This window comes from Mustela putorius, unplaced genomic scaffold, assembly GCF_011764305.1.
Source record: "Mustela putorius furo isolate JIRA1106 unplaced genomic scaffold, ASM1176430v1.1 tig00000095_pilon_pilon_pilon, whole genome shotgun sequence".
NCBI lineage: Eukaryota > Metazoa > Chordata > Mammalia > Carnivora > Mustelidae > Mustela > Mustela putorius.
In genome coordinates this window covers 22132675-22149757 of record NW_025421280.1, presented here as the reverse complement: position 1 = coordinate 22149757, position 17083 = coordinate 22132675, and the positions used below count along the sequence as shown (strand labels likewise).

General features: G+C 62.8%; 1 protein-coding gene across 2 annotated transcripts in view; it reads left to right on the top strand.

Annotated features, from left to right (window-relative positions):
• Positions 1 to 17083, top strand: part of BSN (bassoon presynaptic cytomatrix protein) — a 94749-nt gene that overhangs the window by 72345 nt on the left and 5321 nt on the right. Inside the window, exons 4-11 of one of the 2 annotated variants that reach the window (XR_006606705.1) lie at positions 1012 to 1458; positions 1857 to 8492; positions 11263 to 13333; positions 13635 to 14428; positions 14562 to 14661; positions 15424 to 15555; positions 15830 to 15884; positions 16235 to 16327. Coding sequence is in view for 1 of the 2 variants with exons in the window: in XM_045079715.1 (XP_044935650.1) it covers positions 1012 to 1458; positions 1857 to 8492; positions 11263 to 13333; positions 13635 to 14428; positions 14562 to 14661; positions 15424 to 15555; positions 15830 to 15870 (10221 nt within the window). In the remaining variant the exon portion in view is untranslated. The remainder of the gene's footprint in view (positions 1 to 1011; positions 1459 to 1856; positions 8493 to 11262; positions 13334 to 13634; positions 14429 to 14561; positions 14662 to 15423; positions 15556 to 15829; positions 15885 to 16234; positions 16328 to 17083) is intronic. The other variant, XM_045079715.1, reaches the window with a different exon arrangement.

Genomic DNA, 17083 nt, shown 5'->3' with positions numbered 1-17083 from the left:
ACCTCTTTCTGGGCCATGACAGGGCCTCCGGTCTTGGCAAGAAGGAGTCCTGACTCTGGAGGAAGTTTCTGGGAGACATGGCCCTATCAGCCTCTGACTGGCTACAGAAATCACCCCCTTAGGGCCTGGGACGCTCAGACCTCACCCCTGTGCAGACAGCTGGAGCTGGGGGAATCAGACTGCATTTCTGGCGTTCTAGGAACTTTACCACTCATATCTGTGTCACACTTGGATGACCTGTTTGGGGCTGTGGACTCCAGAAACGCTTCCTGCCAGCAACCTCAGTGTCCGTCTTTGTCCTGGCTGCTTCTCCAGCCCCCAGCCCTGAGCCTGACAGAGGGGATGACCCTGAGGGTGGTGGACGGATGGCTGAGGGTTTGGTCCCCACACAGCTCTGGAGGAAGCAGGGCCCCTGGCCTGAGTGTGGGCATACACAGTCCCCAACGGGGGACTAACCCTGAGCCCTGTGGGCAGGAGTAGGCTTCCACTTGAGGGTCTTTGCTGACCTTGGACAGGGAGACTTGGGCTTGGGGGGGGGTGTGGGCAGAGAGACTTACTTAGCCCCATCCTTCCCGTAGGGCTTCTTCCAGACAACCTCCCCTGGCCCCAGGAGTCTGCAACCCTTACTTGGGAAGGGTATGGGGGAGGATGGGATCTGGGGCCACTCCTGGTTTCAGGGTCTCTGGACTGCTGGACTGTGCACCAGCTCCCCCTCTTCCCCAGACTCACATGCTGCCTATAGCCTTCCCTCCCCGGCTGGTCTCCTTTTCTGGCCAACTGAGAAAGCTCTCTAGGGGGTGAGGAAGGGACCCCTCTTCTTGGTTTACCATTTGAACTCTGAAGGATGGTGAGGTCTGTCATGTGGGGTCTTTTTCTCCTTGTGCCTTCGGGGTCATGCTTTAGAAGATGTTCTCTAGCTTACGGTTACAGAAATAGTCATGGAAACATTCTTTGAGTACTTAAGGGTCTTTGTGATTTTCATCAACCCCTTCCCTTTCCATGTCCTTACAGAAAACCGAGTGGCTCTGTCTGAACTGCCAAACTAAGCGGCTGCTGGAGGGCAGCCTGGGGGAGCTGACCCCCCTGCCGCTGCCCGCCTCCCAACAGCCCCCCGCAGGGGCCCCTCTCCGGGCGACGGGAGCAGCCCCTCCGAAGCAGAAAGGACCACAAGGACCAGGCCAGCCATCAGGCCCCCCGCCTGCCAAGGCCAGTCCCCTGTCCACCAAGGCCAGCCCCCAGGCCAAGCCTGTCAGGGCTTCTGAACCCGGCAAGACCCTGAGCAGTGCCCAGGAAAAGAAGACAGGAATCCTAGCTAAAGCCGAGCCTGGGCCGAAACCCCCTCCAGAGACTACCGTGCCCCCTGGGACTCCCAAAGGAAAGACGGTGCCCCGGAGGACTGAACCTGCCACCCCCGTTGTCAAGGCCGTTCCAGAAGCCCCCAAGGCTGGGGAGTCAGAGGTCAGTCCCACTCACTTCCTGGAGACCCTGGCTCTCAAGTGGTCTAGTCTAGGGAAAGGCTTGGTTCTCTGGGATGCAGGCCCCTTGGGGCCATGGAGGAGGTAAGGGAGGCCTGGATGAAACCCTGTTGGGCCTGGAGCCTGTGAGTTCTAGGCTAGTCCTGTGTCTGACACATAGTTGAATGCTCTGGTGGGTTTTGCTACCATTCAACCTCATAAAGTTGCTCTTTGAGAACTTACGACTGCTTGGGGTTCCCAAGGCCAGACACATGGAGGATGGTGGGCCATGGTGCGCAGGGAGTTGGAGGGCCCCTTCCTCGGGTGGACAGAGAGGGCCGGGCTTCCCCAGTGAGCTATCTGCTGCAGTGAGTCAAGAGTCTGCTTCTCACCCTGCTGCAGGAGCTGGCGGGCAAGCCATACTCTCAGGACCTGTCTCGGAGCCCACAGAGCCTCAGCGACACAGGCTACTCCTCGGATGGCGTCTCCAGCTCCCAGAGCGAGATCACAGGCGTCGTACAGCAGGAGGTGGAGCAGCTGGACAGCGCAGGGGTGACGGGGCCTCGCCCGCCCAGCCCCTCCGAGCTCCACAAGGTGGGCAGCAGCATGCAGCCCTCACTGGAGGCCCAGGGCCCAGCACCCCGGGCCGAGCCGAGCAAGCCGCCCAGAAGCAGTGGTGGCGAGCAGAAGCGGAGGCCCCACTCGTTGTCCATCATGCCGGAGGCCTATGACTCGGATGAAGAGCTGGAGGAAATCCTGGAGGAGGAGGAGGAAGACTCCCTGGAGTGGGGGCCCCAGAGGGAGCAGCCGGACACAGCCGAGTCCTCGGACGACTTTGGCAGCCAGCTGAGACACGACTACGTGGAGGACAGCAGTGAGGGTGGCTTGTCCCCTCTCCCACCCCAGCCCCCAGCCCGGGCAGCAGAACTGACTGATGAGGAGTTCATGCGACGGCAGATCCTGGAGATGAGCGCGGAGGAAGACAACCTGGAGGAGGAAGACACCGCCCCCTCTGGGCGTGGCCCGGCCAAACACGCAGCTCAAAAGGGCGGCCCCAGGCCGCGGCCCGAGCCCAGCCAAGACCAGGGGGCTCCGCCGAAGAGGCGGCTGCCGCACAACGCTACGACGGGCTACGAGGAGCTGCTCTCTGAGGAAGGCCCAGCGGAGGCCGGGGATGGCACTGCGGCTCTGCAGGGCGGGCTCCGCCGCTTCAAGACCATCGAGCTCAACAGCACGGGCAGCTACGCCCACGAGCTGGACCTGGGCCAGGGCCCCGACCCCGGCTTGGAGCGGGAGCCCGAGCTGGAGATGGAGAGCCTGACGGGCTCGCCCGAGGACCGCTCCCGCGGGGAGCACTCCTCCACGCTGCCGGCCTCCACGCCCAGCTACACTTCGGGCACCTCTCCCACCTCCCTGTCCTCACTGGAGGAGGACAGCGACAGCAGCCCCAGCCGCCGGCAGCGGCTGGAGGAAGCCAAGCAGCAGCGCAAGGCCCGGCATCGCTCCCACGGGCCCCTGCTGCCCACCATCGAGGACTCCTCGGAGGAGGAGGAGCTGCGGGAGGAGGAGGAGCTCCTGCGGGAGCAGGAGAAGATGCGGGAGGTGGAGCAGCAGCGCATCCGCAGCACCGCCCGAAAGACCCGGCGGGACAAGGAGGAGCTGCGGGCCCAGCGGCGGCGTGAGCGCTCCAAGACTCCCCCGAGCAACCTGTCCCCCATCGAGGACGCCTCCCCGACGGAGGAGCTGAGGCAGGCGGCAGAGATGGAGGAGCTCCATCGCTCCTCCTGCTCCGAGTACTCGCCCTCCCCCTCCCTCGACTCAGAGGCCGAAGCCCTGGACGGCGGCCCCACCCGGCTCTACAAGTCGGGCAGCGAGTACAACCTGCCCACCTTCATGTCCCTCTACTCACCAACGGAGGCGCCCGCAGGCAGCTCGGCCCCTCCCAGCTCTGGCCGGCCCCTCAAGAGCGCAGAAGAGGCCTACGAGGAGATGATGCGCAAGGCGGAGCTGCTCCAGAGACAACAGGGGCAGGTGGCAGGCGGCCCCTCCCAGCCTGGCGGCCCGCGGAGCCAGGGCACCTTTGAGTACCAGGACACCCCTGACCAAGACTATGGCCGGGCGGCACAGCCTGCCTCGGAGGGCCCCGCGGCCAGCCTGGGGGCAGCCGTGTACGAGGAGATCCTGCAGACATCGCAGAGCATTGCCCGCATGCGGCAGGCCTCCTCCCGGGACCTGGCCTTTGCAGAGGACAAGAAGAAGGAGAAGCAGTTTCTGAATGCTGACAGCGCATACATGGACCCGATGAAGCAAAATGGTGGGCCGCTCACCCCTGGCACCAGCCCCACCCAGCTCGCAGCCCCTGTGTCCTTCTCCGGCTCCACCTCCTCAGACAGTGGTGGTGGCCGAGTCATTCCTGATGTCCGTGTGACTCAGCATTTTGCAAAGGAGCCTCAGGACCCCCTTAAGCTTCACAGCTCCCCTGCGTCCCCCAGCTCTGCCTCTAAGGAGGTAGGCGTGTCCTTCTCCCAGGGCCCTGGAGCCCCAGCCACCTCGGCCATGGCTCCTTGTCCAGCTGGCCTGCCACGAGGTTATATGACTCCCACCTCCCCAGCAGGCTCTGAGCACAGTCCTTCACCATCTTCTGTAGGCCACAGCTATGGACAGAGCCCAGCCACTGCCAACTACGGGTCCCAAACTGAGGAGCTACCCCAGGCCCTCAGCGGTCCCACCATCAGTGGACGGGCTGTCAGAGACAAGTCCCTGAGTGTGAGTGATGGGGAGGGCGGCCCCCACAAGGCCTCCCGGGGTTTTTCGTACTTCACCGGCTCCAGCCCACCTCTCTCTCCATCTTCTCCCTCAGAGAGTCCCACATTCTCCCCTGGCAAGCTGGGGCCAAGGGCCACAGCCGAGTTCTCTACACAGACGCCAAGCCCAACCCCCGCCTCAGACATGCCTCGGACCCCTGGGGCCCCAAGTCCGGCACCCATGGTGGCTCAGGGCACACAAACGCCACACCGACCCAGCACCCCTCGCCTGGTCTGGCAGCAGTCCTCTCAGGAGGCCCCCGTTATGGTCATCACTCTGGCATCAGATGCCTCCAGCCAGACCAGGATGGTGCATGCCAGTGCCTCCACCTCCCCAGTCTGTTCACCCACCGACACCCAGCCCACCGCCCACAGCTACAGCCAGATGACACCTCCAAGTGCGTCCCAGCAGCCCCCAGAGCCACCTGGGCCACCCGGCTTCCCACGGGCACCCAGTGCTGGTACGGAGGGGCCCTTGGCAGTATATGGCTGGGGTGCCCTCCCTGCTGAGAACATCTCCTTGTGCCGGATCTCGTCTGTCCCCGGGACGTCTAGGGTGGAGCCAGGCCCCCGGCCTCTGGGCAGTGCTGTGGTAGATCTCCGCACAGCTGTCAAGCCCACGCCCATCATCCTTACTGACCAGGGCATGGACCTGACCTCTCTTGCCGTGGAAGCAAGGAAGTATGGGCTTGCCTTGGATCCAATCCCAGGACGGCAATCAACTGCCGTGCAGCCTTTGGTCATCAACCTCAACGCTCAGGAGCAGACCCATACCTTCCTTAGCACCTCTACCACCGTGAGCATCACCATGGCCTCATCTGTGCTCATGGCTCAGCAAAAGCAGCCTGTGGTCTATGGAGACCCCTTTCAGAGCCGGCTTGACTTTGGCCAGGGTGCGGGCAGCCCCGTATGTCTGGCCCAGGTCAAGCAGGTAGAACAGGCTGTCCAGACGGCCCCATACCGAGGTGGGCCCCGTGGAAGACCTAGGGAGGCCAAGTTTGCCAGGTATAACCTGCCCAACCAGGTAGCACCTCTGGCCAGAAGGGACCTTTTAATCACTCAGATGGGCACTGCCCAGAGTGTTGGCCTCAAGTCAGGTCCCATGCCAGAGCCTGGCACTGACCCCCACCGGGCTGCCCCCGCAGAGCTGCGGTCACACGCTCTGCCCGGTGCCAGGAAGCCGCACACAGTGGTGGTGCAGATGGGAGAGGGCGCGGCAGGCACTGTGACCACACTGCTCCCCGAGGAGCCTGCAGGTGCCCTGGATCTGACTGGGATGAGGCCTGAGAGCCAGATGGCATGCTGTGACATGGTCTACAAGTTCCCCTTTGGCAGTAGCTGCACAGGCACCTTCCACCCTACCCCCAGTGCCCCTGAGAAGAGTGTGGCTGACATCGCCCCACCTGGCCAGAGCGGCGGCCCCTTCTACAGTCCCCGGGACCCAGAGCCTCCTGAGCCCCACACCTACCGGGCACAGGGGGTAGCAGGGCCTGGGCCCCCTGAGGAGCAGAGGCCCTACCCACAGGGCCTCCACGGCAGGCTCTACTCCTCCATGTCTGACACCAATCTGGCTGAGGCGGGCCTCAACTACCATGCACACAGAATGGGGCAGCTCTTCCCAGGCCCCGGACGAGACTCCGCTGTGGACCTCAGCTCGCTGAAGCATTCCTACAGCCTGGGCTTTGTGGATGGACGCTACCTGGGGCAGGGCTTGCAGTACGGCTCATACACAGACCTGCGTCATCCCACAGATGTTCTGACTCACCCACTTCCTATGCGCCGCTACAGTTCAGTGTCGAACATCTACTCAGACCACAGGTATGGCCCGCGGGGAGATGCCGCTGGCTTCCAGGAGGCTAGCCTGGCCCAGTACAGTGCCACCACTGCCCGTGAGATCAGCCGCATGTGTGCGGCCCTCAACTCCATGGACCAGTATGGAGGGCGGCATGGCGGTGGTGGCGGCGGTGGCCCTGACCTCATGCAGTATCAGCCCCAGCCCGGGCCTGGGCTCAGTGCCCCGCAGGGTCTGGCTCCCCTCAGACCCGGCCTTCTTGGGAACCCCACCTTCCCGGAGGGCCACCCAAGTCCTGGGAGCCTGGCCCAGTATCGGCCTGCGGTAGGCCAGGGAACAGCAGTCAGACAGCTGCTGCCGTCCACAGCCACCGTGCGTGCCGCCGACGGCATGATCTACTCAACTATCAACACTCCAATTGCTGCAACACTGCCCATAACCACCCAGCCCGCCTCAGTCCTGCGGCCCATGGTGCGCCGTGGCATGTATAGGCCTTACGTGTCTGGCGGAGTCACCGCCGTGCCGCTCACCAGCCTGACACGCATGCCTGTGATCGCCCCCCGGATACCTCTTGGGCCCACCGGGGTGTACCGATATCCCGCACCAAGCAGATTCCCTGCTGCTTCCAGTGTTCCACCTGCTGAGGGGCCTGTCTACCTGGGGAAACCCGCGGCTGCCAAGGCCCCAGGGGCTGGGGGCACACCCAGGCCAGAGCTGCCTGCAGGGGTGGCTCGGGAAGAGCCCCTTTCCACGGCCACCCCAGCCGCCGCCAAGGAGGCCCTTGCAGCCCCAGCCCCAGCTCCGGCCCCGCTGGCCACCCAGAAGCCACCCGGAGATGCTGCTCTGGGGGGCGGCATTGGGGCCCCCAGCCGGCCCGGGCTGGAGAAGGAGGACACTGCGCAGGAAGAGCGGCAGCGGAAGCAGCAGGAGCAGCTACTCCAGCTGGAGCGCGAGCGCGTGGAGTTGGAGAAGCTGCGGCAGCTGCGGCTGCAGGAGGAGCTGGAGCGGGAGCGCGTGGAGCTGCAGCGGCACCGTGAGGAAGAGCAGCTGCTGGTGCAGCGGGAGCTGCAGGAGCTGCAGACCATCAAGCACCATGTGCTGCAGCAGCAACAGGAGGAGCGGCAGGCTCAGTTTGCGCTGCAGCGGGAGCAGCTGGCCCAGCAGCGCCTGCAGCTGGAGCAGATCCAGCAGCTGCAGCAGCAGCTGCAGCAGCAGCTAGAGGAGCAGAAGCAGCGGCAGAAGGCCCCCTTCCCCGTCGCCTGCGAGGCACCGGGCCGGGGGCCTCCCCCCGCGGCCCCGGAGCTGGCTCAGAATGGCCAGTACTGGCCGCCTCTGAGCCACACAGCCTTCATCGCCGTGGCAGGGCCAGAGGGGCCCGGGCTGCATCGGGGCCTCCCCAGCTCCGCCTCGGACATGTCACTGCAGACTGAGGAGCCGTGGGAGGCGGGCCGCGGCGGCATCAAGAAGCGGCACTCTATGCCTCGCCTGCGGGATGCCTGCGAGCAGGAGTCGGGCCCTGAGCCCTGCACGGTCAGGAGGATCGCGGACAGCAGTGTGCAGACGGACGACGAGGAGGGGGAGGGCCGCTACCTCTTGACCCGGCGGCGCCGGGCGCGGCGGAGCGCCGACTGCAGCGTGCAGACGGACGATGAGGACAGCGCTGAGTGGGAGCAGCCCGTGCGCCGCCGGCGGTCCCGACTTTCCCGCCACTCAGACTCAGGCTCCGACAGTAAGCATGATGCTGCTGCCTCGCCATCCCCTGCAGCTGCCACCGCCAGGGCCATGAGCAGCGTGGGCATCCAGACCATCAGTGACTGCTCCGTGCAGACGGAGCCCGACCAGCTGCCCAGGGTCTCTCCGGCCATCCACATCACGGCCGCGACCGACCCCAAGGTGGAGATCGTACGGTACATCTCGGCGCCGGAGAAGACTGGGCGCGGGGAGAGCCTGGCCTGCCAGACAGAGCCCGAGGGGCAGCCCCAGGGTGTGGCTGGGCCCCAGCTTGTAGGGCCGACCGCCATCAGCCCCTACCTGCCCGGCATCCAGATCGTCGCCCCAGGCCCCCTGGGCAGATTTGAAAAAAAGAAGCCGGATCCCCTGGAGATTGGCTACCAGGCCCAGCTGCCCCCAGAGTCCTTGTCACAGCTTGTGAGCCGCCAGCCTCCCAAGTCCCCCCAGGTCCTCTACTCACCGGTCTCACCCTTGTCCCCCCACCGGCTCCTGGACACCTCCTTTGCTTCCAGTGAGAGGCTGAACAAGGCTCACGTGAGTCCCCAGAAGCACTTCACGGCTGACAGTGCTCTCCGCCAGCAGACGCTGCCTCGCCCCATGAAGACCCTGCAGCGGTCCTTGTCCGACCCTAAGCCCCTCAGCCCCACCGCCGAGGAGTCTGCCAAAGAGAGGTTCTCCCTCTACCAGCACCAGGGGGGACTGGGTAGCCAGGTATGGGCACAGGGGCTGGTCCAGGGTGGGACAGGGGTCTCTGTCTAGCCTGAGGGCCCCACAGGGAGGGGTATCTCCCCGGGCTGGGGGGGGGGGGACGGTGGAGTCACCTCCAGCTCCAGAGGCCCAGAGGAAGGAGTTGAGGATGAGGACTGGACCTTCCTCAGTGCACACCTTGTGGAGTGGGTAGCCCGGCAAAGACAGCTAGGTGGGCAAATACACACTCACGCCCTGCCCCCATAGCCACCCATCCAGACGCCACTGGAAACCTCAGCCTTCCCTCAGCCCTCCCTCCTCACAGCCGTACCTGGTCCAGCCCCTAGCACCTCCCTCCCCAGACCGGGCCCCTCCCATTCCTAACCTCCACTGTGGATGTGGCCTTAGAAAATCAGCAACACTGACCCAGCTGGGCTGCTCCCTACTACCCAGCCCTGTCCTGGCTGTCACGGCCCCACAGGAAGCCCAAGCCCCGGGCCTGGCCTTGAATGTCTTTCCCAACAGGCTGCAGCGTGCTCTTGGTCTTCTCTTGTCCCCTGCCCCTCTATGACCCTCAGTAAATCTGCTTACACTCCTGTCTGCTCCTCTAGGCAGGGATCCCTGCAGCATGAACCTACCGCTGCCTATGGCTTTAGTTGCCAAAGAGTGCCCTGTGACTGGACGAGGTGCCCTGTTGCCGACTGCCATGCAGGGGGAGATGGGAGATGCAAGGGCCTAATGCCAAGGATTTGGGGTGCCAGGCTGAGGAACATGGGTTTTTTTTGTAGGCCTTGGAGTCTCTGCAGCTTTCAGGCAGGTGAGAGAGGGCAAGATGGGTATTTTTTTTTTTTTTAAATAAGATTTTATCTATTTATTTGAGAAAGAGAGTAGGGGGGTAGGTGCAGAGGGAGAGGGCGAAGCAGACTCCTCACTGAGCAGGGAGCCCTCTGTGGGGCTCCATCCCAGGATCCCGAGATCAAGACCTGAGTCGAAGGCAGATGCTTAACCGACTGAATGAACCACTCAGGTGCCCCAAGATGGGTATTTCAGAAAGCTTCCTGGGCAGAATGTGGGCAGATGGGCTGAAAGACCGCACGATGGCCCTGGGGGAAAAGGGTGGAACTGGAGGCATCAGTGAGGTATGTCTACCTGTGTCCTGGGTGTGATGCAGAGGAGAGGGTGGGGCCTTGAGGTGGCATCCTGGAGGGGATGAGCTTAGGTAGTAGAGAGCCCTGGGGTGTGCAGGCCAGAGAGCATAGTGATGGGATCAGGAGTCAGGGTGTCTCACCCTTGTGGTGCCCCACCATGATGGGCACCCGTGATGTGCAACCAAAATAACAAAACGTGAACAATAGAGTGAAGAGTTCAAAAAGTAAAATTTATAGGGGCGCCTGGGAGGCTGAGTCAGTTAATCATCCCAACTGTTGATCTCAGCTCAGGTCTTGACCTCAGGGTTGTGAGTTCAAGCCCCACAGTGGGTTCCATGTCCAAAGTGAAATTTATTTCTTTATTAATTTTTAAAGATTTTATTTATTTATTTGGCAGAGAGAGAGAACACAAGCAGAGGGAACAGCAGGCAGAGGGAGAGGGAGAAGCAGGCTCCCCGGTGAGCAGGAAGCCCAACATGGAGCTTAATCCCAGGACCTTGGGATCATGACCTGAGCCAAAGGCAGACACTTAACTAACTGAGCTACCCAGGCTCCCCATGAAATTTATTGTTAGAGGCCTACCCATTGTTCTAAGTTCTGGGACACACTATCATTTCCTTTATGATGACATGTGAGAGTGGGTCGGAGATTTTTATGTAGTTTCTTGGCAAGGTGAAAAGCAAGAAGCCCAATGTCAGGCCCTGGTGTATTTTGGGGACTTGGGTGGTTCATGAAAACACAAAGGCCTGGGGCACTCTGGGAAGGCTCAGAGCTAGAGACAAAGGCCCCAGTGTAAACTTTCCAGCGACGTGGACCTTCAGGCAATGTGGAACATCAGGGCAGGCAAGGAGAGCTGGAGGGTGGGGGGACAGCAGCATTAGGGAGCCTGGACCAGGAAGCCATGCAGCCAGAGATAGAGCCAGAGAGGCCCTAAAGGGGAGCTGGTAGCCCCAGAGAGTGGGGGGGCTCGTGGGGATGTGGAAGGAACTGGGCACCAGGCAGAGAGCATAGTGCAGAGGGTTTGGAAGGTGGTGGCACAGGGCAGCTAGTTGGATGGGTCATTTAGAAGAGAAGTACGGCAGGAGGCAGGAAAAGACCCAGAGCCTACAGTAACTGACATACAGTCAGCATGTGCCCCTTCCCATGATCCTCTAGGGAGCCTGCTGGGCACCCAGGAGCCACTCCATTTTTGCCCATGGCCCTCCACTTGCCCTTGGTCCCCACCGGCTGCTATACCTAACCCCAGAGTCAGACTGTACCCTCCTCGCCCCAGGACACTCCATGGGAGACAGAGAGTGGCCAGCCCACAGGACACCAGGGCAGGGATTCTCAGAGCCCCTGCGTGCTAGAGGTTCTCGGAGGCAGGCCAGTCCTAGAGACCAGCACAGAGGGGCACCTGGTCCCCCCTTCCCCTGCTGCTGCCCAAAGTGCTGGGAGGGAGAAGGGCTGTGAAAGGATCGCTGGACAGCGGTGATCTCCACCAGTGCGGGGACAGGGCCGGCCTCAAGGCTGCCTGGTGAATCAGAGCACCCACTGAATGGGGACAAGCCTCTGCCCCAACCCAAGCCAGGGCTCTTCCACCTTTTGCCCCACCAAGTCACCCACACCTTGGGTCTCAGTGCTGCCCGCCCTTCCCTCTGTCTCAGGTGTCGGCGCTGCCACCCAACGGCCTGGTCCGCAAGGTGAAGCGGACACTGCCCAGCCCCCCTCCAGAGGAGGCTCACCTGCCCTTGGCTGGCCAGGCCCCCCCACAGCTGTATGCAGCCAGCCTGCTGCAGCACGGGCTGGCGGGGCCCACCGCTGTCCCTGCCACCAAGGCCAGCCTGCTCCGGGAGCTGGACCGGGACCTGCGGCTGGTGGAGCATGAGTCCACCAAGCTGCGCAAGAAGCAAGCAGAGCTGGATGAGGAAGAGAAGGAGATCGACGCCAAGCTCAAGTACCTGGAGCTGGGCATCACGCAGCGGAAAGAGTCTCTGGCCAAAGACCGGGGTGGCCGTGACTACCCACCCTTGCGTGGGCTCGGCGAGCATCGTGACTACTTGTCGGATAGCGAGCTCAACCAGCTGCGGCTCCAGGGCTGTGCCACTCCCGCCGGCCAGTATGCAGACTTCCCTGTCACTGCCGCTGCTCCTGCCACCCCTTCTGGCCCCACTGCCTTCCAACAGCCCCGGTTCCCACCGGCCCCGCAGTATCCTGCAGGCAGTGGTGGGCCAACTCAGAATGGATTCCCGGCCCACCAAGCACCCACCTACGCTGGCAGCACATACCCAGCACCTGCTTTTCCTCCCGGCACCAGCTATCCAGCTGAGCCTGGCCTGCCGGGCCAACAGCCTTTCCGTCCCACAGGCCATTACACAGCCCAAACACCCATGCCAACCACACAGAGCGCTCTTTTCTCAGTCCCCGCCGACAGCCGCGCCCCCCACCAGAAGCCACGCCAGACATCACTAGCTGACTTGGAACAGAAGGTGCCCACTAACTATGAGGTGATCGCCAGCCCTGTCGTGGCCATGTCTTCAGCCCCGTCCGAAACCAGCTATAGCAGCCCAGCAGTCAGCAGCAGCTATGAGCAAGGCAAAGCTGCTGAGCTGCCCCGGGCCGGTGACCGTAGCAGCGTGAGCCTGAGCTCAGCCTCCACCTACCCCGCTGACTCCCATTACACCAGCCTGGAGCAGAATGTCCCTCGGAACTACGTGATGATTGACGACATCAGTGAGCTGACCAAGGACAGCACCTCCACTGCCCCTGAGAGCCAGCGACTGGAGCCCCTGGGGCCGAGCAGCGGCGGGCGTCCTGGGAAAGAGCCCGCAGAACCGGGCCTCCTGGAGGGGCCTGTCCTGCCCTGCTGCTACACCAGAGGAGAGGAAGAATCCGAGGAGGACTCTTATGACCCCCGTGGGAAGAGCAGCCACCACCGGAGTATGGAGACCAATGGCCGACCAACCAGCACCCACTACTACGGTGACAGCGACTACAGACACGGGACTCGAGCGGAGAAGTATGGTCCAGGCCCCATGGGGCCCAAGCATCCGTCCAAGAGCCTGGCACCAGCGGCCATCTCCTCAAAGCGCAGCAAGCACCGGAAGCAGGGCATGGAGCAAAAGATCTCCAAGTTCTCCCCTATCGAAGAGGCCAAGGACGTGGAGTCAGATCTGGCCTCCTACCCCTCCCCCGCTGTCAGCAGCAGCCTGGCCTCTCGGGGCAGGAAGTTCCAGGACGAAATCACCTACGGGCTCAAGAAGAACGTGTATGAGCAGCAGAGGTACTATGGGATGTCCAGCCGGGACCCAGTGGAGGAGGATGACCGCATGTATGGAGGGAGCAGCCGGTCCCGGGGGGCCTCTGCATACAGTGGGGAGAAGCTGTCCAGCCATGACTTCGGTGGCCGGGGCAAAGGATATGAGCGGGAACGGGAAGCAGTGGAACGACTCCAAAAAGCGGGCCCCAAGCCCTCGTCCCTGAGCATGGCCCACGGCCGGGCCCGGCCTCCCATGCGGAGCCAGACTTCTGAAGAGGAGAGCCCCGTCAGCCCCCTGGGGCGGCCCCGCCCTGCTGGCGGCACGCTTCCTCCTGGGGACAGCTGCCCACAGTTCTGCTCCAGCCACTCCATGCCTGACGTCCAGGAGCACGTCAAGGACGGGCCTCGGGCCCACACGTATAAGCGTGAGGAGGGCTACATCCTGGACGACTCGCACTGCGTAGTTTCCGACAGCGAAGGTAATGGCAGCCAGGGGTGATTTCCGCAGCCGCTCAGCACCCTGGGGGGCCTGCCCACCCATGGGGCCCTGGGCCCTGAGATGTCCCAGAGGGGCCTGACTTGGCGCCTCCTCCAGTGGGGGCCCTGCTGCAGGTGGCTCCTCCTGCGCCCTGGCCCTGGTTGTGGGGGGGCGGGCTGGGGGCCTAGTGTTAATGCTTGTGGCTGTGGCGCCCACTCTCTGGTTTCCTTGCATGGCTTCAGCTGGGCCTCCCCCTGCGGCCAGCCCGGGGGTTGATGGTGTTCTGTTTTTGGTCTCTGAAGCGTATCACCTGGGCCAGGAGGAGACAGACTGGTTTGATAAGCCCCGGGATGCCCGCTCTGACCGGTTCAGGCACCACGGGGGCCATGCAGTCTCCTCCTCCCAGAAGCGAGGCCCTGCCAGGCACAGCTACCACGACTACGATGAGCCCCCCGAGGAGGGCCTGTGGCCACATGATGAGGGTGGCCCGAGCCGCCACGCCTCAGCCAAGGAACACCGGCACCACGGTGACCACGGGCGGCACTCAGGCCGCCACGCTGGCGAGGAGCCGGGCCGGCGTGCTGCCAAACCACACACTCGGGACCTGGGTCGCCACGAGGCCCGGCCTCACCCTCAGCCCGGCCCCGGCCCGGCCATGCAGAAGAAGGGTCAGCCTGGGTACCCCAGCTCCGCTGAATACTCACAGCCATCCCGTGCTCCGTCAGCATACCATCATGCCTCTGACAGCAAGAAGGGCTCCCGACAGGCCCACTCGGGGCCCACCGCACCGCAGCCAAAGCCAGAACCCCAGCCACAGCCACAAGGTCGGCAGGCAGCTCCCGGGCCGCAGCCGTCACAGCCGCCCCCATCGAGGCAGACCCCCTCGGCCACGGTCTCGCGCCAGCCACAGACGCAGCAGCAGCCACAGCAACAGCAAGGTCTTGGGGTGCAGCCCCCCCAGCAAGCCCCGGCGCAGGCTCGGCTGCAGCAGCAGGGCCAGCAAGCTGCCCGGGGCCCGGCCCCTGCCACTAGCCAGCCAGCGGGGAAGGCTCAGCCAGGCCCCACCACAGCCACGGGCCCCCAGCCAGCAGGACCGGTAAGTAGGGCTCCAGCATGTGGATCCGACCCAGGCTGGAAGCTGCGGCTGCTGCTCGGACGGGCCCTCGATTCCCAGCTGGGCGTGGGCAGGGTCATCGGACAGTATCTCAGCAGTGGGTTCTGTGTTACAGCCACGGGCAGAGCAGGTGAATGGCGCTAAAGGGACAGCCAAGGCACCCCAACAGGGGAGGCCTCCTCAGGCCCAACCACCACCAGGACCTGGACCTGCAGGTGAGCCTATGTTGTGGTGCCCTTGGCCACGGCCCAGAATTCCTGGCCTGCCCTGTCTCCTTACACCCACCGGCACCCTGAGCTCCCCTGCACCGCACACCCGCTCTGCTCCCTGAGAAGGTAACCAGGGTTCCATAGACCTTCCCGACGGAAAATGAGCCCGGGGTTAGAGTGAGCTAGTGGTTGGGCACCTGGGTGGCTCAGTGAGCTGGGTGTCCGACTCTCCGTTTCATCTCAAGTCATGATCTTGTGGCTTGAGGGTTATGGGACCGAGTCCCAGGTCGGGCTCACGCTCAGAGGGGAATCTGCTTGAAGAGTCTTTCCTTCTGGCCCCTCCCCCTGTGTGTGTTCTCCCTCTCTCTCCTTCTCTCTCTCTCTAAGATAAATAAATACATCTTAAGAAACAAAACAAAAGGATGAGCTAGTGGGGTGACCAGCACTGAGCCGTTCAGGCCCAGGCAGCTCTGGGCCGGGAATCTGGAAGGGACTAATAAGTGCAGGGCCAGGACCACGGCTTCTTACCATCTCTTTCCTTCCTCTCTCTCCTCCCTTCGGTCTTCCCATCCTCCTCTTCTTCTTCCTCACTTGCCTCAACTTCCCTTTTTCTGCTTCCTCCCATGCCTTTAACTTCCTATTACCTCTCTCTCTTCTGCTTACTCTCCTACCTCATGGTTGCCATGTTCAGATTCCCTCAGGGCTGTTCTCCCACTCAGAGTCTGAAGGGCCAACCCTGCCTCCTGATGGTGGTTTCTTTCCCCCTAGGCATGAAGGCCGGAGCCAGGCCTGGAGGGACCCCAGGGGCTCCTGCTGGCCAGCCAGGCGCCGAGGGTGAGAGTGTGCTCTCCAAAATCCTCCCTGGTGGGGCAGCAGAGCAGGCCGGCAAGCTGACAGAAGGTAGGCACTGCCCGCAGCCGGCTCCGTCGTGGATAGCAGCTCCAGGGCCCTCCTGTGGCCAGGGTTGGGTCTGGGCAATGATTCCAGGCTCAGCCAGTCAGCCACAGGCCAGCCTCAAGGTCTACCTGCCGCTGCCCAGTGGCTCTCTGGTGGTGGGGGGTGTGGGATGTCCCTGCCCCTTGTGCTGGACTGGGCTTCACGGTGCCAAGAGGCCCCAACTAGGAGGGACTCTAGTCCGATTTCCTGATGCCTCTCTCCTTTTTCTATGTCACAGCTGTCTCTGCTTTTGGCAAAAAGTTCTCCTCATTCTGGTGACCATGCCCTGCAGGGTAAGTATCTGTTGCCTAGACCGAGCCTCCCTTCATGTGGGGGTCCTGAGGGAGCCTCTAGGAGGAGTCTGGTCTCCAGCAGTGGGTGATGTGGCCAGAGGTGCTGTATCCTCTCCTGGATGAGGGAGGAGGAGGAGGAGAAGGGACCCAGTACACAGAGGCCCTAACACAGGGGACAACTCAGTAGAGGGCCCAGCAAAGGAAGCCGGGGCCAACATCCCCTTGTCCTTTTCCACCACCCCTACCACCGCCACCCCAGGGCTCTCACAGCCTTGAGTTGGCTTCACTTTGTAGATTGGGCCCCCTGGGACGCAGCTCTTCCCCAACCCTCCTCTGTAAATACTCCACAGGCTCTTGAAGAGGTGAAGGGAGATGATATCATTGCTGTGGAAAAATCTCTGGAGTCAGAGGCCTGGGCACAGCTCTGGACTCTGCGTATAACAGTGAGTGTCAGGTCCAGGGTACGTGGACCAGAGGAAGGGGTGAAGGTCCAAGGCCTGGCTGACTGGACCCATGTAGCTCCTGCAAGTGTGAACTGGGTGGAGGTTGCTGGGCTTCCTTCACCTGGGATGGGTCTGGCAGCTACCTGAGAGGCAGAGACCCCTGAGCTGGCTGGGATGACTCAGGGAGTAACCTTGGGGAAGGACCCAACCATGAGCCAACCCTGCCTCTCAACCTGGGGGCTGTGCGCGCTGGGCACTGATTCCAAAGCCCCTTCCCTGAGGCCGGTGCTGGGGACTTTGCTCCAGACAGTCAGGTGGGGCTAGAGTCCCCAACCCTGCAGAGCTCCGCAGCCATGGGCATGAACTTCAAACACTGTTGGCTTCACAGGCTGAACCCCTGACCTGCAAGATGGGAGAGCAGAATGACAAGTGAGGCAGACGGGAACAGAACAGAGGAGAGCAAGGTCCCCGGAGGGTGGTCTCAGCCCCCAACCAGGTCAGCCCAGGGAGAGAATGCAGGGGCCTCTACATGGGAGCCCTGGCTCTGTCTGGGCTGCAGTGACCAGCATGGAGTGAGAAGCCTCCTCCTGGAGCCCTCTCTGGCCTCAGTCCTGTCTCTGTGTCAGAGAGAGGGGCGGTGTGCCCTCTAGGATGGCAGGGAGGGCAGCCTGGCTGGTGGCCCTGCTCTGTGCCCAGTCAGGGACCAACTCCTACCTCTCCATAACCCTAGGGCCCTCTCCCCTTCCCTTCCTTTGC